General features: G+C 37.5%; 1 protein-coding gene across 2 annotated transcripts in view; it reads right to left on the bottom strand.

The window, feature by feature from the left end:
- EMB2458 (FtsH extracellular protease family) overlaps positions 1–23506 on the bottom strand; it is a 310677-nt gene that overhangs the window by 105941 nt on the left and 181230 nt on the right. For both annotated transcript variants that reach the window (XM_089831678.1, XM_089831679.1), the window contains exons 14-15: positions 5108–5293; positions 4829–4903 (exon numbers count right to left, since the gene is read on the bottom strand). In XM_089831678.1, the coding sequence (XP_089687804.1) occupies positions 4829–4903; positions 5108–5293 (261 nt within the window). The remainder of the gene's footprint in view (positions 1–4828; positions 4904–5107; positions 5294–23506) is intronic.

Raw genomic sequence — 23506 nt, 5'->3', positions numbered from 1 at the left:
TGGTGGTGTCCCTGGTCTAGTATGTAAATGCTTGCAATTTATATGAATGGTTGTGATAGCAACTGTAAGCTTTTCACAAGTAGAATCCACAAGGGAATTTGTTTTATTAAATCAAATTCAGTACATGTCTCTCTTAGCCGATCAGTTTTGATATTTACAAGTGCCAAGAGAAGCATTGAACCACTGCCAACCTTTGTTAATATTTATCACCATAATTAATGTTAAACAATTATGATTGATCAGCTTTCATGAACTGAACATACAATTAACAATAATAATGCAATTTTGGGAATAATCTTATGTAATGAATATAATAGCCATGTATCCATGGAGGATAAGTAATCATCATTAGTAATCATTAGATTAATCATACTAATCATGAATTATTATTGTAATTATTCATAGATCGGCAGTGACACCTGATCATAGATAATGATGCCATTCTCAAAAGATATATGTGATCATTTCTGCAAACATACACAATAGCATGCAGGATTATGCACTCATGAACATTGTGGCATTTATGTATATCAATGATATAAAGCTGGATTAATACCATGAATGTACTTATGTAGGCATGCACAGATGTACACATAAGTATGTATGTATGTCTAAATAAGCATATATGTATGCATGAGTATGTGATGGTATATTATGAATTGATTGCATTTATGGACATATGAGTGAGATTCTTATGGGATGAAGTTTAACAAACTAATATGCTGAAGCAGAATTATATACAAGACAAGGTTTGTTTTATTTTCCTCCCTTTATCTATATTTTGTTTATTGATCACAAATAGAGGGATATCACAGTCTCTCCTCCTTCAAAACAGATTGCCCACAAGCATTTGATTTTTTAGCTCCTATGAGTTTCTTCTTGTAGTCGATACAAATTCTCAATATCTCATCAGTTTTACAAATTACTTCTATCCTTGAGCTAATTCGCTCTGTTAGGGTTGTATAGGTCTCTTGATTTTGTCGGGTTGTGCCTGTTTGTTCATAGGAGATGGTTGCATGGACTCCGTAAAGGATGTGTTTTCTTCCTCCTTCCTTAAAATTAATAGTTTGCTGGTCCATCTCCTGTTTGAATGGTCCAATGTTCTTCATCCATGGTAATCCCATTATGAGATCTGTATTCCTTGATTCCAAGATGTCAAGTTGAACCAAGTATGTGTATTCTTCACATTGTAGTTTGAGGGAGAGCATTATAGTGTTGCAGAATACAATTCCACCATTGGCCAACTTGATCTTGATGGAGTAGCATAGGAATCTAGGTAAGTCATGCTTTAGTATCCAAGACTGATTGATAAAGTTTTGTGAGGAGTCGCTGCCTATGAGTGCCTTTATGTTCCTCCCTTCAATTTGTCCATGTATTTGAAAGATGTTAGGGGTGGGCCCCTCTAGGATGGCTTGTGTACCTCCTCCTTTCAGTTCCTTCAGTGATTTATCCATTGAATCAGTGTCACTGTCTAAATTTCCTTCCTCGTCACTGGTAATGGATTGTCCCTTCTCCTTACATCAAGGCCCTAAAACCCAAGGTTCTTTGCAAGTGAAACACAATTTCTGCCTTCTGAGCTCTTGTCAAGTTATCTAGTCTATAGTTTGGATGAGAAACTTACTTACTGGTTGGGAGGAGTGTAATTTTCATTAGGAAAATGGGGTTCTTCATGAAATGAATTTTTTTTAGTAGACCCAAAAACATATTCCTAGCATTCTTGATAGCTGTTGGTAGAGGGAGGGGATTCAATGCTTTGAGACCCATCAACTTAATGGGTTTTGTAATCTTCTCACAGAGATGTAGGTTACTAGGACTGATATCCTTTAGAGTTTGGTGATATAGTCTTCAATAATGCCTCGGTGTTTGACTTGGGTGAGTTCTTTGAAATGTAATTTGGAATTCTTATTATCAAACCTATCAATAAGCCTTTCAGTGAACTCTGGGTAGGAAGCGATTCTGGAATACCCCAAAGTTATCATCACATGCTGCCACCACTCATATGCCACACTCCATCCAAATGTAGAGCCACATAGTTTATTGCTTCTCCTTCTTCCATTTGGTTTAGTTGTAGATAAGTGTCGAACTATTGCAACCAAGCTCTTGCTGACAATTCTAAGGTTCTATCAAAATAGGATATACTTAGTTTTCCTCATTTTCTTTAATTCTGAAAGCCTTTCCTTGCTTCCTCTTCTAGGCATATATTTCTTTCTCAACTTCAGATATTCCTTTAAGGACATCTCCTTATGCATATCACCTCCTAATCCTGCTTTATTTGGTCTTGAATATGGGGAAAGAATAGTTCTCCTGTTTGATCAGTTCGTGGAGCGAAATTGGGTAATCTGGGCCTTTAACTTTGTTTCTTTGGGGCATGATTATGTGATTGTTTTTCATAGCTCCTCTCATACTCATGGGCTTGGGTTATGGTAATTTGTTTGAGAACATCAATCAGTTAGATTAGATTAATCTACAACTCCCTTTGTTCATGAATCACGTGGTCTACCTTGCTTCTCACGTTCCCTTCTTCATCCATTATTGTTTCCTTTTGTCCTTTCCTTCTTCTGCCATATGTTATTAGGTGTTTGCTCATTCCCCTTTGGGCAGGAAACCTGTCTCTCTTACTTTTTATGTTTCTTTAACACTATGTGAACTAATTTAACTATATAACTAAGGCTATTGCGTTATGAATGCAGATCAATAAAATCTACATATGTCTGGTAATTCCAAAAGCTAAAATAGTTAAAACATTTTAATGAGTTATAAAACAAGTACATATATAATGATATTTGAAGTGAACAATGCATTACGATACAATAGTAGTATGCAATGAACAATGAATACAACTGTAATTCCAAATGCCACAATGGAATATAAAGGATCAATCAATGCTATGACTGCAATTAATACTTGGCCATTCAAACAATATATATATCTATATATGTATATACATATATTTCAAAAATATAATTGGCTGTCTCAGATTTAGCAATATGGAATATGCACCTACCCTGTGAGTCGTCTCTGATATACAATGTGATATATGCTGTAATTACATGATTGTCAATTGGCAGATAATGCCACATTTGATATTCTTCAATATGAATTATGCAATCTGTTGTTTTGGAGCCATCTTTGATATATCAAATATGAATATACTCTATATATGGTGTCGTTTCTGATTTGCTAAGTAAATGCTTGCACTTTACATGAAAGGTTGCAATAGCAACCCAAAGCTCTGTACGAGTAGAATTAACAAGGGAACTACTTGTATAAAAAATTAAATCTCACACATGTCCCTATTACCCGATCAGCTTCGATGTTTATAAGTACCAAGAGGCCCGTTGAACCGCTGTCAACATCTGTTAATATTTACCGCCATAAGTAATGGTAAACAAATATGATAGATCAACTATCATGAATAGACATATCATAAACTATAACAATAAAATTTGGGAATAATCATATTTCATGAATATAACAGCCAAATATCGATGGAGGATAGCTAATCATTGTTAGATATTCTCATTACTCATTATAATCTTTCATGATTATAATGAGTAATCATTATATTAATCATAGTAATCATAAATTATTATTGTAATTGTCAATAGACCGGCAGTGACACACACTCATGGATAATGATGCCATTCTCCAAAGATATATTTGATCATTTGCTGAAGACATACATGATAAAATGTTCGATTAGGTACTTACAAACATTGTAGCATGTACGTATACCAATGATATGAAGCTGGATATAATCCCATGAATGTTCTTATGTATGCATGCATGGATGTATAGATATGTACGTATACATAAGCATGTATGTATGCATGAGTATATGATGGTATATTATGAACAGAATGCATTTATGGGCATATAAGTGAGATTCTTATGTGATGAAGTTGACTAAGTAATATGCAGATGCAGAATTATATACAAGATAGGTACACTTTATTTTCCTTGCCCTTTATTTAAATTTTGTTTATTGATCAAAGATAGAAGGATGTCGCAACTGGCTTCAAAATAAGAAAAGAAATGTATTCTACTAGTTTCAAAGATTTTGGTCATTATATTCACTTTTGAATTAAACAATTCACTTCCTGTGTCCTTTCTTTAAAACTCATTCCTGAGCCCTGACTGAATGTTACAAATAATATAAACTACACTAACCAAACCAACTCTTACTTTCTAGATCTATTTATTATCTAACTAGTCGTTCATATTTTCAGAATCACTAAATGCCATATGCAAATCCCACTCTGACATTTGAAATCAAAACAGATTAATAAGCATTTATGGATGGAAATAAAATGCTGAGGTTCTGTGAAGATTTTTACAAGGTCTATTTCATGGATAGAAATAAAAATGAATCAATCAGCCAACTCATGGAAAAGTAACATTCCATTCTTGTTTCAGTTATAGTTTTGACCAACCCACTTTTCTAGCAATTATGCTTTATTGTTGTTCTGTATCACATAAGTGAGCCACAGAGATAAAAATTACAAAATATCTATTTGAAAAAAATTGGAAAATATCTATTTGAATAAAATCTTGAAGCTCAAGTCAACTGTCTTATACCTAAAGCAATTTATAGTAAATATTCTTTGATTTGTCAATATGGACTGTAACTCAAACATGAAACTTAAATACAATGGACACAATAAATCTAAAAGAGAGAAGAACAGAAAAACAAAAGAAGTATCTACAGCTGCAGCAGGCAAAAGAAATGCAGCATTGTTATTATCACCAAAGAAAACAGAAGACAGTGAATGTGTAGGGGATGTGGGGTATGGGGTGGAGATTCATTATTTAAGAAGAAAATAATCACCAAATTTGTAGTCCAATAAACCATATGGTTGTCATCCGGACCCCAACCATATTCAAGCACCATCTGTGTCGCTAGCTGCAGAGGGATACAGTTATCATAAATAAGTTAAAATTTGGCACAGAGAAGACTAGTATTTATATGTTGTTTTCAAATTGCAGTTTCTCCAAAAAAGATGGTGCTGACAACCACAAACAGTAAAACAGAAATAGATTAAAGATAAAACCTTCAAATCTTTTTTCCATCTGGGGAAATATAGTATGGATTTTGAAAAGTCTCTACCTGTCTTGCCTTTTCAATTTCCATTTTTGACAAGTTATTGCTTTCTTCAGATGGAAGCAGAAGCCTAGCAGCAACATATGAACCAAAACAAAGAACAAGTTCCTTCTCTAAATTTGATCGGCTTTTTGTTTGCAAATCTGCAAGGTCCCCTTCTCCCTGTCTTGTTAACTTTGTAAATCCAACACCCTATAATTAAAGCAGATAGTTAAAATTAAGATTCCATCAATGACAACTTGCTACAGGTTTTCCATCTATTCTACACACATAAGGAAGAGAGTTTAACCAAGAAAATTGTAAACTACATGTAAAGAAAATAGAAATTCCATCAAATAATTCCTAAGTCAATTCAGTCCATGCAATTCCTAATATTTTTTTAACCTACATCTAAAAGTTCAGAAATGATCAATAACTTAAGTGTTAAGACATAGTTTTATAAAAACATAAATGACACAAACTTCATGTAGTTAACATGTTGACAAACATCACCATTTTGGAGATGGGAAGGTTAGCCGATACAAAGGATTCAAAAAGAAGCCCAAAAGCTCTTGAAAACCATTTGAAACTTAATGCCACATATAGCAGAGATGAGTGTGAGACGTCTTTCTTTCCATGGTTGCCATTATATCCTCGGAAGCTAACTTTTTTAACAAGGAATAGAACCTCAATAAAAAACAAACAAAAAATGAAAATCCTAAAGAAGCAATGTTTAAATATATAGATTTTTTAAAATTATTTTCTGTATAAAAAACTCCTTGATTATAATATCCAAGCATGAAAACTAAAATCCCAGTCACAAACTATGCTATAGAGGACCTTATATCCCTTGGCCCAACATCAGTTTCTCTATGAGGATTTCTCCACAATCTCTCAAACATATTTGCAATGCTGCTTATGTAATAGTAGCATTACTTGGGATTAGGATTGACTAGGAAAATCAGAAGTATAACATGATTCAATCACTTGATATTTAACTGGGAAAATCTTCCAAAAAAATTTTAAAAAACTACTTTTCCTTAAAATGTGAGGCCCAAACTCGTCTTTCTTTTCTACTTTTTCAAACAAGAGTGAAAATTTGGGAAAAGTCCTCAAAGCAGTCAAATGGAAGCATCTCCTATAGCAATTATAATAACCCCTACCGGTTATAGCTGAGACAAACTGTAAATTTATCCACTAATCAGTTGTTTGACATTTTGCTAAACACTTGGCAAGCAATGCGTGCATGCTTGTGTGTGTGTCCAAGTAACACAGTACAAATCAACTTCCAATGCAGACTATTGTTTTGCACCAAGAACCAATGCCATAATTAATAACATAATATAAATCAATCTTCCAGCCTAATAAACAAGCATTTATAAATACCACAGCTGAATTACTTGCAATACATATTAGTTTTCCCACATGCTACTGCTGCAACATTATAAGGCAATTATAGACAAATGAACCTGTCAACCTCCAGCACTTGGACGATTTGCAGCAAACCCATAATCTGATATAATAATGACAAAACAATCTACACAGTAGCAGCCCCTCATATACTTAACGCAAGCAACTAAAAGTCAATCGCAGGTCTGTAAAAGCTTCAATCGCTGCCCTATGGAAAATGGCAGCCTTAGAAAATGCTAGCCAATCTACCGAACCACAAAATTACAGCCCTTCAGCACAATTTAAAACCACTCTCCAAACCGCAGGTGTATGCTAGCATTCCAGCTCTTAAACAATTCACCATATGCATTAAATCCTCTTTTCCAGGTACAGGAAAACACAGTAGGGAAAGATCCTATTTGTTATACTTCAGCAACAAATTGAAACTCCAATTCAAAAATACTTCCAGAATTCCCAGCTCAAACCCTCACCAAATATCAAAGAGGTTAATAAGTCATTGGATGTCAATTCTCAAAATGATAGCCATATTTATAATCTCATTTGCACAACTTAGCTTCAACATTACACATTCACTTAAAAGCCTTTTTGCTTTATACTTAGGCACATAATATAATTTATTAATTTCCTTTTGGCTCCCAAAATCGACCTTTCCAACGATATCATGATATTATGACATGCAAGGTCATTGTTTCTTGTGCCCAAGATTTTAAAAATTTCAACCTAATTCTAACGAGCTATGACACTAAGGTGGCCAACATAGAATAACAGCAAAAATAGCAACCTCAACATATCTAGGTGAATAATAATAATAATTCACCCGTCTTGCAAAAATGACTAAAGAAGCCTTGGAATCGAAATTTGGCATTCTAATCTCTCCTCATCAGTCATTTAAGGATGAGCTTTGATTCTATGGCATGCTACACCTAAAAGTGTGACTTTTCCCTTGTATAGCTTCCCCTAAAATCATCAAGACAAACAAGGAAATTCCACACCCTAGTCCCTCTTGCATTCTTTTTAGTTCGTTGCCTAGGTGTGACAAATTGTAGAAGAGGTTTTTTCCTAATGAAAGGACCCTTTGCATATTCCTTCATGATGGTGGAAGGGCATTTAAATAAATCAGTTTTAGGCTCAGCTTCTTTCCCAGTCCCACTACTACCACTATCACCCCCACCCACATGTTCCTCAACACCACCACTATAACTGGTACTTCCACTACTGCTCATTGTGCTTTGTTTTAATATTTAAATGAGTTGAAACAATGGAAAAAATGAAATAAGAATCAGACTCTTTCAAGCTACAAATTTATTTAAAAAATAAGCAATGGAGGAAAAAAGACTTGCATACTCGGTGCACAATAGAGGAAGCTGAAATCCCTGCTCAAGCTCTTGGAAGCAAAAAAAATCACCTCCTCTTCTTGCAAAATGAAAACCCCAACCTGATGCTATAAACTCCAACTTCACATGCAAAACAAAACAAATGTCAAAACTAGCATTATGTGGTCTTTTTTTACCTTTTAGGGGTATGGGAGAGGTGGGACCCACTACACAACCAAGTATACATAAAAAATTATGTATTTTGCTTTGGTTTTACTTTCGAGGTGCACAAAACAAAGGGGACGGACGGCTGTCCCCAAGACAGAGAAAGGATGTTTGTGGTGTCCCCTTCCATAGAGGGGACGTCCATATGTCCCCTTTTTGTCACCCACACGTCCCCATGTTTTTGGGATGTCTCTCAGCTTTTCTGGGAAATTGGGGACAGGGACATCCAATACCTATCCCCTTGTCCCGAGGACATCCCTACTTCTGAAACTTGGCCTTTTTGAGTGAGGATGTGTTCCAAGGTTGCGTTGAAGAAAAACCATGAATAAACCTGACAGGGTAACTTACTAAAAATAGACCCTCCCTCCAAGATTATTGGAGCTCAAACCAAAAGCCAAAAACAAATACAGAGATTATCACTCAACTCCTCTAACTCAACTGAGGTTGTTGGAACCATTTGTTGACAGAGGATGAGTTTGTCCCCCAAGTCCATAAAGTGCTCATATAGAATGCCATTTTTGCACAAAGACCCCTATGAAGGGTAACCCAAGTAGTATGAACAAGCTGCCTATAAATATATGTTATAATACAATTGCTAAAGTCCTATCTAGACAGAAGAAGATAAATGAGGCACATCAAAAGAGTACTGGAAGGGAGGGAGACTACCAATCTCAATCCCTATAGACCCAAGAAGAGTCAACACCTCAACAAACCAGCCATGTGCCTAGCCTCAAGAAATAAATGCATTAATGGACTCAGAGGAGATAAAAGTGAGATAGGGATATTAGTGGTACCCCTCCCTAGAGTCAGCAAAGCCCTATAGGCAATGCGAAAACCACATAAGTTCGAAGATGGCCCCAATCCTTACAGGCTGAGCAATAAAATCACAAACAATAAACATTATGAGGAATGGACTACTTGTATCTAATGAAATGTCGACAAACAACCTAAACATGTTCTGCAAAAGTCCAATCAGACTCCAAAAGGGATGATCCCCAAAACTCAAAGCAGCATAAAACAATAGACCTAATAAGAGTGTCCATAAGTTTCATCTTGGATGTGGTCCCAAAAGCATTGCCTCTCAAGAATAGCAAAAGAACCATAACCCTTCTTGATACATAGTTGCAAGGTAGGTTTCAAACTGAAATGAGGACCAATCAACTTAACCCCCAAGCAAGTGCAAGAATAAGAGATCCCATCCTCCACTCTGCACAAGTAAAAGTGAAAATGAGAAGGCTTAAGGCATTTGAAAACCATGACATTAATTTGCACCAAATTAATAGTCATATGCCTAAGGTCACAAAAAGCCTCAAGGTTATCTAATTGTCTTTGCAAACCATCAAGAGAAGAGGCCAAAAGAACATCATTAGCAAAGAAAAATCTTAGATTAGAACCCAATGGAGATTGCAACCATCCACCACATGGGAATGCTTCTAAAGAAGTCCCTCCAATTCATCAATATAAATACCAATCAAGATATGGGATAGGCGGCAACCTTGCTTAAGACCAATAGTACTCTTCATAAACTCAAAGAATACGTAGGCAATCTTAACATGACCTAGGGCCCTCTCTCAAAGTCTCATAATAGCAGTCAAAAAATATTGAAACAAACCAATGTCAAGAAGTCTTTAAAAAGGTATTGTCCTTGGCACAAAATCAAACCCTTTTTGGAAATCCACAAAGGAGCAACAAACCTTCAAGGAGTGATGAACAGTCTCCTTCGTAATAGCGCTAAGGACCAACATATGGGTCTATGGTTTGAGAATTTGGCCTGAAACATGCTTGAAACAAGCATGGATACACCACTAGTTTGATTCTCTGAAAAGCATAGTAAAGAGTATTATGGCATTGAGTTTGTAGAAATTATAACTAACCATTATGGTACTATAACTGTTGGGATTGGAAGCTCAACCTGCTTTGTAGATCGGATGGATAATGTGGTGCATAGTTAAAATGCTCAAACTTGAAAATAACTTGACAAGCCCAAAACTTTGAAAAAATCAGGACTTGGCAAAAGCTCAAGGGAAAGCTTGGCAATAACTCCTCAAGTTCATCAAATATGAATATGTACACATGTTTAAATGATTCTTCAAAAATACATATGTTAATGGTGCATGGGCACCTAGCCCTATTGGTCAAACAGGGTCAATTGATGACTTGTGACATTGTAAGCTATCTTGGCACTGTAATGAGGTCATACTAGACCTTCCAAGATGTAATGAAGGTCACAGCAGTTGATAAGGTCATATGGTGAAAAGATTTCAAGTTGTCAAGCAGGTTTTCTTGCAACCAAATGACTAATACTGTAAAAGATGTCTAAATTGGTGTTTCGAACACCCATATAATGTAAGGAGAAGTGTAAAAAATCATTTTGATAGTTAAGTCTTAAGAAAAATTATTAAAAAAAATGTAAAAGTTGTCATTGTTTACTGCATAGGGTAAGAAGTTCAACACATTTATAACATGATTCAATTCAGAACAGGTACTTTATTCATGTATGCACTTGCAGATTACAATCCGATTACAATGACTACAATGATCTATCGATTATAACTCCTCCTTCCAAAGTCCATCTCGGACGTGTACATATACCTTTCCGAAGGGGTGACTCAAGCATCACGCGCCCATTCGAATACTACTCTACTCATCGGCTACACTATACATTTTACCGACAACATCATCCCCCCCCAAAAGAAAGGTCGTCTCCGGACGACAATTAAAATTACAAAATATCTGAGACAAATTAACAACAAAATACATTAATTGACTAACTACAACAAGATAGATCTGTTTCTGTCGCATCACTTTCACATTCATCCTATGCCTGCACCAAACTGGTCTCCAACCTATGTTGCATCTGTAGCCTCTGCTAACACAATACTATCTCCTTAGCTGACCTTGATAGCCACTCGTGCTGCTTTCTCTGTTTCCAACTCCAGGTTACACTGCGCCAAGTGTCGCCATACTGCCTTCAACTGGATGATCAGCTCCTCCCGAGCTCTCTACACATCCACCAAGACAGCCTCATGCCCAACACCTACTCCAAGTGCCTCCTCTGACACACAAACACTCGTGCCTACAGCAGCAGCTCTAGGTCTCATCAACTGGTCACAGTTCCCATGATTGATATCCGCAACAATTGGGGGTCTAGGGGGCAACGCCCCCAGCGAGGTCTAGGTGCACTCCTTGTCGCAATACAGGGCGAGGTCGAGGGGCAGCGCCCCTCACCGCCAAGACCAAATTAGCAATCCGAAACCCACACAAAACTGCACAGAACACACCATTTTTGTCATGTTTTTCTGATTCCACACTCTTTCTGGCAACTACTTATGTCTACCCTTCCCTTTGGCATCATGCATTACTCATTCCGAATTGTTCCACTCTGTCGTTATTTTTATTTTTTTTTTATTTTTTTATTTTTTTTTAGCTCTTCCACTTCCTCTTTCCTACAGACTTGTTTTGTGAATAGGCCACAGCAATTCCTCTTCCTTACTGAATCGGCTCCTCCTATGATGGTACATCTTGGCTTCCTCTCTGCTCTGTATTATTTCCTTGTTATTCTGAAACAACTTAACTCTTCCCTTTAATTCTCCTTCAGATGTGTTGTACGGTTTTCTTTGGTACGGCTATGTATCTTCCTTTCTATGCATCCGTACGGATCTTAATTTAGAGCTTCCTGCTTTCTACTAGTTGTTAACGCACGGTCTTTATCTTTGGCTCATGCGTGCATCTTCAAGTTTCAGGCTCTTTTCTCAGTCGTACGTTGCTTATTCTTTTTTTTGGCCGTACGTTTGCTCCTTACTGGTCGTATGGTGACACCATACGGCCCACATGGATCGCTTATTCCCCTTTGACATACGGTCTTCTTTTTACAATGTGTTTTCTTTCAAGCCGTACGGTCTTCCATTTAGCTCTCATCTGTCTCTCTCAGGCCGTACGGTCTTCCATTTAGCTTCCCTGTGTCTCCAAGGGCCGTATGGTCTTTCATTTCACTCTTCTATGCTGGGTCTGACCGTACAGTCTTCTTTTATAGTCTCCTAGGGGCCGTACGGTCTTTTCTTAGTCTTCTCCAAGCATCAACAGTCGTACGGTCCTTTCTTTTCATAATTTACAACTTTATTACTTTAAGGTAGTATAGTATTATATATATTTTTAACTTTGCATTACAAAGCTTGAGTCAAGCCGTACGGTCATTAAGGACTTCTTTTTCAATTCTTTCTAAACTCACTTTATTAAAATTTCCGCCCTTTATTATCATTTTGTTATTTTGCTCCATTTTCTGCATACTTTTCATCTAATGATGTTTTCTATAGTCGTACTACAGGCTTTTGTTCCTCTAGAATTCCAATACATTTTATGCTTCATCTTTCATTTTATCACTTCATACTTTTAAAGTTTATCACTTGATTTTTTAACTATATTCGGCTTTAATATTATACATATGTACATTATTTACATTATTTACAAATATCTTTTTTTCGTTCATTCCCTTGTGCACGGAGCATCCTTCCTTTCCCTATATATTTTCAACTTTGATCCATTTACGGCAACTAGTATTTCTTTTCCGTCCAGTGTCCACAATTTAATTGCTCCGTTATATCCAACTTCCCATATCTTATACGGTCCAACCCATTTAACTTTAAATTTTCTAGGCCTTATTTCATTTCGTCCATTATACTTTAGTACTAACTAACCAAGTTGAAATTTGTTTAATTTTAAACGTTTCTGACGCCATACCTTCCACCTATTTTGTGCAACTTCCACGGCCCATGCTGCATAGTTCTTATTCCTTCGGTACGGCTGCTTCCGTACGAGTACCGCACCTTTAATTAATGGTATCTGGTGGACACATAGCTCTGGTGGTACTCCTTTTAAGTCTTTATACGTCCAAGCAAAAACATCCTTGTACTCCATAAATATTCTGAATGTTGCTACCTTTAATACTGAGTTCCAATTGTCTCCTACAAAAATGTTCTTCGGATTTTCCTCATCACCTAAGTTCATTGCTTTCACTGTTGGCTCTTCATACTTTATCGGTTTATCTTTACTGAACGTATGGGCCGGTGTTTCATCCACCTGCGCTTCTCCTTCCTTCAGTTCACTATACTCCTTCGGAAACTTATGGCCTTCTTTTCCTTCCTCGATACTCAAAATATTGCAGCTCAGAAAGACCTCATAATCTTCCATTTGCCAATGTAGCAGTCCATTCACAGAATCTAAGTCATCATTAGTTGACCCTCCTTCCAATCTTAGCACCCCTTCTTCATCTGGTTCCATCGTTTTTTTCCCTTCGTCATCATTCTTGCCTTCGCCTTCTGAGTTGGACGACACTGCTTCTTCTCCTACCATCTATGTATGCAAATCGATTATAAATCTCCTACCTCCATTCTCCATTAACAGAGTATTCTTTTTCCAATCATGTTTTACCTTAGCTTGCACCAACCACCCCTGTCCCAGGATGGCGTCGTACCCTCTTCTCTTTAATGGAATGACTACAAAATCCAGTAAAAATGGTTGTGTCCCAATTGTTACCGGCTGCGCCATCAGAGTGCCCAAGGGTTTTTTCCCATGTTGATCTGCTATTAGTAACTGAAAGGTGGGTGGCCATAGTGTTGGTTGTCCAATTTTTTTCCAAATATCTTCCGGCATCACATTCACTCCCGATCCTCCATCTACTATTGTATCCGTTAGCACCGTACCCAAAATGCCCATCTCCACTACTGCTGGGTGTCTACCTGTCGTAAGTGCTAATAACATCGGTTTTGTTGCTGCTGCTGTGGTTGTTTCCGTACTATCCTTTGCTTCGTCCGTTACTCTCGAGGACGGTGTCATATTTATAATAGTCGTACGCAACTGTGGCATGGTGAGAAGAAGATCATTTAATTTAATTGGCACCTCCGTTTGCATTATTTGTTTCACCATGTTTTGTTCCGCCAAGTTTCTCTTCGGAGTTTCAGCAGTGTCTTTTACAGTTTTACTTGTAACTTCTCCACTTTCATCTGCTTCTCTATCTTTGTTTGAGCTTTTTGTAACCTCTCCTTCTCTTCTTCCACATTCGGATATTTTGCTTTCCTCACCTGCTCCCGCGTGATCGCCAACACGTTTTTATCAAATGTTTCAATACTTAATAAATTTACGCCTTACTTTGGACATTTTGAATCTTCATGGTCCCCCAGACCACACCATCTGCACAGTAGCTGCGGCGTCTCTTTCGTAGTACAGTCCCTCGCGAAGTGACCCCAAAGATTACATGCCTGGCACTGTATCATCGGCCGTCCACTCGCATCATATTGTATTCCACTTCGGCCTCCATTGTTATTGTTATTGTTTCCACCCCTTCCACCTCTATTATTATATCGATATCCACCTGAAGTTGCATCATTGCCCACGTTGTTGCTATTGTTCGACGCTTCCTGCGTTAGTAACACCTGTTGGTGTCCTTTTGTTTTCAAGTTAAACAGGCACTCTTTCAGGGAATGCCCCGCCACCTGGCAGATGTCACAAAACTGCTTCTTCGGGCATGAACCCTTCGTATGGTCGTCCTCCTTGCAATCTGTACCCCACAGTTCTCCTTTTACTATATCTGGATTCTTTTTCAAATTTTTGAATTCTTTCATCATCCGCAGCATGTCTTTCTGTAGCACTTTCACCTTCTTGTTTGATTCCTCATCACTACTACTACTCTCCGAGGATGAATCATCTGAATTAGAGGACTTATGTTTCTTCTTCTTACTCGTCTTCTGTTCGCTTTCTAAATCCATGGCACGAGTATATGCATCAGTGTACGATGACGGTGGTACGATCTTCATTTTCTTTTTAAGAGCCGGCCATAGCCCCTCCACGAACCACCATTTTTTCAACCCATCCGCTAGTTGACTCTCCATCTTTTCGATCAATTCTTTCAGTCGCCTGGCATAGGTTCGGACTGTCTCATTCTTTCCTTGTTTGGTCCTATAGATTTCTGCCACTATTTCATTATCATCTCGGAGCAATCTAAATTTTGCTATAAATTCTTTTTTAACATTCTCCCATGTATTAAGTTTCTGAGGACTAGTGTCAGAAAACCAGTCTATCGCCACACCCCGTAGGATCGCTGGAAATTGTCTTACCAATCATCCTCATCCGTCACGCCATTTGCCGTCCATATGGTTTCACACGTTTTACAATGTCTGATAGGGTCTGCTGAACCATCACCGTGAAACTTGGGTAACTTTTCTTTAGGGCCAGCCAACATTACTTGCCTTTGATTATGAGGTACTTGTTTACCCGCGTTGTTCTGAGCTCCCGCACTGTTCTAGACTCCCGCGTTGTTCTGTGCTCCCTCACTGTTCTGGACTCCCACGCTATTCTGTGCTCCCGCGCTGTTTTGGTCTTCTGCGCTGTTCTGAATAACAGTCTTGTTTCCAACAACTACGTTGTTTGGTGAAAAGTCTTCAAGTGACGTTCTGTTCTCCGCCTGTATCCATTCGTCCGGTGTATCGAGAACGAAGAGATCCCTCGACGCTCGTGCTCCCTCGACACTCCAAGCCGTGCGAGTTGCTTCCCTTCCGTTTGGACACTCTCCCCTCGACATATACAGGTTAAGGAATTCTTCCCTTGTTTCCTCCACCAAATTCAATCGTTGTCGAGTTTCTTCCAGCAATTCCTTGGCACTCCTCAGCCTACTAGGTGAGTGCACTCCCTCCTTCTGTGCCTCTTCACCCCTTCGGTGCTCCTCGGCAATCTGCTGAAGTCTCTGTCTGTGTTCTGCTTGCTGTGTTAAAATTAAAATTTCTTTTGCTGTACTTAGTTCATTCTTATCTTTCACCTTATTTCGATCTTTGTTTGGCAAATTCGGCATTAATCTTCATATCATTCGTTCGTTCCAGGTATGTCTGGCAACGGCACCAAATGTTTACCGCATAGGGTAAGAAGTTCAACACATGTATAACACGATTCAATTCAGAACAGGTACTTTATTCGTGTATGCACTTGCAGATTACAATCCGATTACCATGACTACAATGATCTATCAATTATAACTCCTCCTTCCAAAGTCCATCTCGGACGTGTACATATACCTTTCTAAAGGGGTGACTCAAGCGTCATGCGCCCGTTCAGATACTACTCTACCCATCGGCTACACTATACATTTTACCGACAACAATCATAATACAAAATTGAGAATGAAAAATTAGAATGGGAAAAATCAGTTATAATCAGCTGCAAAGCATGGAGAAGATAAGAAATGCCTTGCACGAGTCATTTTTGGGAGAGAGGGAGAGAAAGAAGTGTGGTCGAAGGTTGTATAGAGATTTGATAAGAAAAACAATAATATCAGGTTTATTTCTCTATTTTCTGTCTTTGTGACTGTAACAGTGGCTTGTACAGGTGGGCGTCATGTCCTTTTGATCTGTAAATGATGTCCAATGTTGGCAAACATTGTTATCTTTCATTTGGATCAAGTTTCATCAAATTTCATGGTGTATTTTGAAAGTTATTGTAATTTCTTTATAGACAGCCTGAAACCCTCATCAAGGGTATAGAGTGATTATAAAAAAATGTACATCTCTCCTTTTAACCCTTGGAATTCCCTGTGATTTGGTTGAGTGAAGGTTGCAGACATTAATCTTGGAGTTTTCTCATGATATCATGATGCCCTAGAGAGGCATACAGTGCATTTGTCAATCTTTAACAGTGCCGGGCTAACATCTTTGTGAAGAAAACAAAGAACGATTGATCTCAATGATAAACCTGTGGATTTATGATGTTTGTAACTTGTTCCACCCCCAGGAATGCAAATTTGGAGTTTGGGAGCAAATATTCAACTAAGTGCTTTGTGAAAGAGGCCTAATTAAATATTTTTGAAGCACGTGTTCCAAAGGAGTTTTATTATCAATTACGATATGTGTTATGTCTCCTGACAGATTGAAAAACTTTTTCCTTTCATTGATATCAGCATTGAAGATAAAGATATAACCAGTTTTGTATAAAATGAGGCTAGTAACGTTTGAGGGCAATTGCATGAAAGAGAACAAATTGATCCAACCAAGGCTTTCGAAAGTTGTAGTGTGTGAAACATACCCTATTTACATAGTATTAGATGTCTTCAGGATTAATGGTGTCCAATGGAGTAACATACAAAGCTGGTGTTGTGTTTCGTTGGAGCATGGTAACCCTATGAGGGGTAACTTTGAGTTGGTCAGAGTCACAATGGAATGTTGCTTGGGGAATCATTTCTTTAATTAGTCCTTGTTCATTTGAAATGTTGAAAGCCAAGTAGTATGCATAATGTTAAGGGAGATGTTGGGAAACTGTCTCAAGCTGATTTGATGGCCTTCAAGTGCCAAATGAGCATGTCATGTGCAAACAATGTGAAGAGATCAGTTGTATGATTGACAATGGCTTGTGTTTATGCATCACCTCTACATCAAAGTGGTATCAGAGGTCAGAAAGTCTGGGCAAACATGATTTTTGTGGTTGTGTGGTTGTCAGTTTGTGTTTGTGCATGTTGAGAGAAGAACCTGGTTGCCAAAAGACTAGGTAGGGAAGAGAAGAGAGCTAGGTGAAGCTAAGGCATGGTGAAAGAAAGGTTAAAGGGGCTTTCGTGAAGCTTAGAGGGACATGGACAGTTAGGGTTCACAAAAGAAAAAACTAGAAAAGAGGAAGCAAGAAGAGAGAGAGGAAGAGGAAAGGGGGAGAGAAGAGACAAGTAGAAATTGAAAAAGAGGTATGACAGTTTTGGCAGATTGCAGAAGAGATTAAGAGGGGGATGTAAGAATTACACAGAATGATTTAGATGCAGAAACAAAGTTGGCTCCCGCTATGTTAATAAGAGAGTGGCATGGCCTATTCAGAGAGAGGCTGAAAAAAGGAGACAAGAGAAGGCATTTGAACCAGATATGAAGACACAAGAACCCCTGATGGAGAAGGCTAATGAAAAAACAAAGGAAGATAAGGGAGATTCAAGGACAGCAGTCAATGGTGAAGAAGAAGATTTATGGGTCAGGTATGCAGCCATTGAAAATGAATAGAAATGTAAGGGTGGAGTTGAAGAAGTTGAGAGGATGATGGTAGAAGAAGGAGAATGCATGGAGTTTGATGAAACTAATGTTGCTGATTAATCAATAGAAAGGAATAATAGTGATCAGATTGATGATAAGGTTGATAATAAGGAATGACAGACATCTCCAAAGCAATTTGACAGACAATACAAAGATTTCATGAATGGTGTGGGCACTAATTCCATTATTTTTGTCAATGAGTTTGTTATTATATTCATCCAAGTGCAGGAAACCAGAGAAGAAGAATCCAAGAGGCAACCATTTTCCTTTGACAGGTCCAAGTACTTGGACAGGAGGATTGGAAGACCAAGAGTGAACATTAAGTATAATGTTGGTGCAAGTTCCAGAGCTGGTAAATGTGTCTAGTGCCTTGTACATTGGAAAGCCATACCAAATGAATATAACATCTGGATACCAGAGAAGCTAACGCATAATTTTGTTACAAGTTCTCACTCAAGGGACTTGATTTTCATTTTCAGGGAAAAGTATAGTGCAGAGGCACACAGCTCTGCTTTCCAACATGGTCAATTGATAAATTGTGACATTGTAGATCATCCTGTCATTGTAATGAGGCCAAACTATACATTTCAAGATGTAATGAGGAACACAGGAGTCAATGAGGTCATCTGGTGAAAAGTTGTCACACAACTTTTGTTACAACCAAATGCTTAACAGTGTCAAAATTATCTAAATTGGTGTTTTGCACACCCTTGTGATGTAAGGAGGCCTATAAAAGATTATTTTGATGTTAAAAAGTCGAAAAGGTAAGTCTTTAGGTGAATTAGAAAAAAATTGCAAAAGCTGTCATTTATGCAAATGTTGTCAAAATGCCAAATTAAGGAGGATGAATGCCTAGAATGGAAAGAAATCAGTTATAGTTGGTTGGAAAGCATGGAGAAGGTTAAATATGTCTTTTGTGAGTCAATCTAGGAAGAGAAAAAAGTATGTTTGAAGGTTATACACATATTTGATGAGAAAAACAATAAAATCAGTCACATTTATGTATTTTATTTGGCTTTGTGACCATTATAACAATGTTGTTGAGTGTTGTTATGTCTGTTAGTATAACTGACAGGTAGGCAGTTATGGGTAGCGACAGTTTACATTGCAACCCCTTGGGTCTATATCTACACTCTCTTAGATAGTATAGGTCATCATGATCATTGTGTATGGAGATAGTGTCTTATAGAGTCTCAACACTTGGATGAAAACTTATTTGGCATTAATGAATAACTTGGCAGCCCTCTCATATTGCATTGTTTTCTATTGTATTACATTCTTTTCTATATCTATATTATATATTAACTCATTTTACCCATAGTGATAGATATTTAGCGTTGTTGTCAATACAAACTGAAGTGAAGGAGTGTTGATAGCAAAAGGGAAAACCATGGGCTAGCCTAAAGACCACATTGCAAGTAGCAACCAAGAGAAAGAGGAGGAAAACCCATAACTTTTTGAAGGCAGATGAGCACTAACATTAGACTTTTTCACGTTACCGCAGACGTCGATTGAAACTCACGTCAGAAGGGAAGTCGCAAATGAAGAGGTGCCAAAAAACATTGTGTAGAGTGCCCTTGGAGTGAGTCAAGCAATCGACTGGTTAATGTGCCATTTCCCTCAACTGTTGGCACAAACTTTCCTTGCCACCAAGAATACTCGTGACGAGGTCAACTGTGAAAACAAATAGCAACAACTCCTTCAAGCCCACAAGAGAACAAACGCCAAAGAAATAGTTGAAACAAAGATAATGAACAGGACAAAACCTGATGGAGGCAACACACTAGTTAAACGTTTTGAATAGAAATGGAAATAAAAGAGCACGCTACAATTGTTGTTACAGTTTTGTCATATTAGTAACATATATTATACACAATTGATAAATTTACTCAAAGCATTAGGTGCTCTTTTATACATTATGTTTTGTTACATTTCATGCACAAGAGGACTTATTTGCTAAACAAAGATAATAATAGAAAAGAATATTTAAATGATTGTGAGGCTAGAAAAGAATATATAAATGATTGGGAGGCTATTCAGACAGCCTTAACCCTACAACACCAACCAGAATGAAGGCAGTGACTGAGGAGACTCACAGAAGAGCTACCAGAAGAAGGGTTGGCTGAAGTAAACCGACTTGGTGTTGTCATGGGTGAGGAGCTGAAGGAGAACAATGCAATGAGGAAGAATACTCCAATGAGTATGGTAGTGAGGAATACAGCCAGGAGATTGATAAGGAGGAATAATGCTAGGAAAAGAACAATGAAGACTTTATAGAAGAGACCAAGAACCAATTTGGGAACTTAACCCTTTCACCACGCACAGAGGCAACAGAAGCCTGAAGGAACAAAGGGGAAGAGGTTAGAGACAAGAATGTCGAGGATACCAGAGTCACCAAGAATGTCGGAGGGGCACAGGGTACGGTAGTCAACACAACCCATCGGCCTCCAACCCATCCAATTTGGGAGAGCAACCAACTGAAAGTAACATAAGTATTACAATGGCATCATAGAAACAAAAACTACCAAAATTTAATGGAAACGAGAAGGACCCTGTCAAGACACTTTCGTACGTGTGAAACAATCTAATCAGCAAATGGAGTAACCAACAAATATGAATGGGTTCAACAATTGCCAGCAACCCTATGCGGAGCTTCTATTGATCGGTACTCCTAAATGGACAAAGAAAACATGAATACCTAGGACAACTTAAGCAAATATTTTCAAATTAAGTTTCTCCTGCTTCAAGACGGAAATGAAATAGTTGCAGAAATCCATAGTACCGAGCAAGGAAAGAAGGAAATGGTGAAGCAAATTACAAACCGAAGGAACAATTGGGGAAGATGGATTAGAAATGAATTCAGCTCTTCCAAGTTTGAAAGGATACAATCAATATATTGCATGACTCCAAATGTCATCCAATGATGTACAAACCATTCCATGTTTCTTCTTTTTGTAATTCCGAAGTTCATTACCATTTAGAGTATCATTAAATTCCCTTGAGAAAACATCGTGCTTTAGGTTTTCCATAATCCAATTTTCTGAATTTCTGAATTTCCGATGCATGAGTCCACAAGTTGTAATACATTGCCCTTTTTATAACAGATATAGCAATCTAGCCAGGCACACCACTTCAGAATTTCTACTTCCGATATATAATGAATGATCTAGAATTCTTTGAAAATCTCGGTTTGGTGAGTAGGTACATTTGGAATCAATAACCTTTATCCAATTCTACTTCTTGATGCAACCTAACTACCTTAAGCAAGGGATTTTGTCTCCCTATCAAGCAACTTTTTCTAATTAAACAGTTTCCATAATCTTCCAATTCACTATGTAGAGTAATTATTCAACCTTGCATCTAGACTTCTAATTGTAGAGTAACCCAAATGTACAGCATCTTGGAACCAGGATTTACATCAATCTTCCCAACTTGGAACATCTGATGACTAAATTGGTGCAACTCTACCAGTTCACTATCATATCTACATTAATTTTCTAACTTTTCTTTGAATATATGACTTTGTATAGATGAGAGTGGCCCTCATATCTAACCACGGCTCTACCTATAGTCCTTTGCTTGTTGGTTTTAGATGTTTAGTGTTTAAACTTTAAGAAACCACGTGCCTTCAAATCAAAGCGATTAGGAAAGGGGAACAACAATGTTGCACTATTGAATGCAAAGGCCCACAAAGGGGTTGTTTCCCAAAACAGTTACTAAAACCCAACAAGTGTGAATTTGGAAATCGCAGAAAGTTCAAGTTTGTGTCTTCTTTCTGCTTTGAGTCAAATACGATGGCTACCATACAACTCACCATATCATTTTTAAAACCTATATCAATATCCATCTGATCAAGTTCCTGACTTGTTTATGTTTGTAGTTATCTCTCCAGATGTAGCTAGTGCCTTTCAAGTTGGATGATGTAGACGGAAATACCGCTTGCCTCCAATTCTATACAAGACATCACCACTAATGCTTCTGGCACGTCATTAGAATTTTCAAATTCCCATTAATGCTTTTGCCACATCATTAGAATTTTCAAATTACCCTTCTTTTCTTTCAAATTACACTACTTCTACCATATTCTCTACCAAACCGTGTCGTTATTACATCCATTACATCTCATTGCCAATTTTGGAACAACAATCCATCTACAGCAATGTCTTTCCTTCTAACCCCTAAATGTCAAACTGTTACCCTTAAATCATTTTCTCTACACTCCCAAATAGACACAACAAAGAATTATTGGCAAGAACTTTCTCTATGCAGTCTTGGTAACTCTTTGGTATACAGATGCAGATCTCAAATTGGAGAAATCAAACCCACTTAAAGGCAATGTCTCAAACACCAGTGCACTATGTATATAATTACAAAAAAGAATAGCCTTATTTCTAGAATAGCCTTATTTCTCAAGGAAATCACAATATCTCTGTCAACAATTTTCTCAAAAGTATAAAATATTACACTTAATATACATAAAGCTACTTATATAGCGCTGACTTTGTCATCAATGGGCCAATGGGGAAGACGGTAATAAAAGTGAATGTCTTTGATTATGCAAAAATTTAGAAATACTTGCCCAGTTCAATTATCATATGATATGATCTTCTAAACTCCTTGGTGCTAACCAATAGGAGCACCGCCTTAAAATATTTGACCAAACTAAGTGTTCAGCAATAGGAGAGCCCGTAAAAGTTCCTTTCACTGCTACTTGAAACCAAAATCCACACAAATGCAAGATGACGACTTGTCGAATAAGTACTTGAGGGATTGACTAGAGCTGTCTCAAAACATTGTCCGCGAACTCTCGGAAACTAGGGAAAAGAAAGAAATTGTTGCCCACAGGTTTTGTAATGTTCTCACAGCCTATATTGGATTTTGGCAATGACTATAGAGTCTACATGAAAAAGGGAATACTTGTTGACTCACAAAATCATCATAGCTAACACCAGAATTGTTGTTGGGTTCATAGCAGAAATGTACTTCCGTTTCGTCTCTACCAAACACAAAACCAACAAGATTTATGATTTTGTTTAGCATACTCTTTACTGCTCAATAATACAAAACTCCTTAGGCTCTTTTATGTTTATCTTTTCAAAGAGTGGCTAAATGTCTTTCACCAAAAGATCAAAGGTGCAATCCTCTCTTAAACACATTATGTTGGATATTATCCATGACCAATGCATCAACCTTCACAAGTATTGGTTCCATCTGTCACGACAACCACATGGAATCATTTAAAGTGCCAAGAAAGTAAAAATAACTATATTTTCCAAACTAACAAGTTCCAAGAATGATAATATTTTCTGAACTAACATATCTCTTCACCATGGCTTAGTTATTATTAAACATCTTATACTTGCTCAGACCCAAATAATGCGAAAGTTTATAAGTCTGAAGTAAAAGGGACCACTTGCAACCAAACTTTCCTCAAG

Source organism: Cupressus sempervirens, chromosome 5 (assembly GCF_028749045.1).
Source record: "Cupressus sempervirens isolate cs-2001-9-10 chromosome 5, ASM2874904v1, whole genome shotgun sequence".
In the NCBI taxonomy this organism is placed as follows: domain Eukaryota; kingdom Viridiplantae; phylum Streptophyta; class Pinopsida; order Cupressales; family Cupressaceae; genus Cupressus; species Cupressus sempervirens.
The sequence above is the reverse complement of the archived record's forward strand: the minus strand, read 5'-3'. Positions and strand labels throughout refer to the sequence as shown.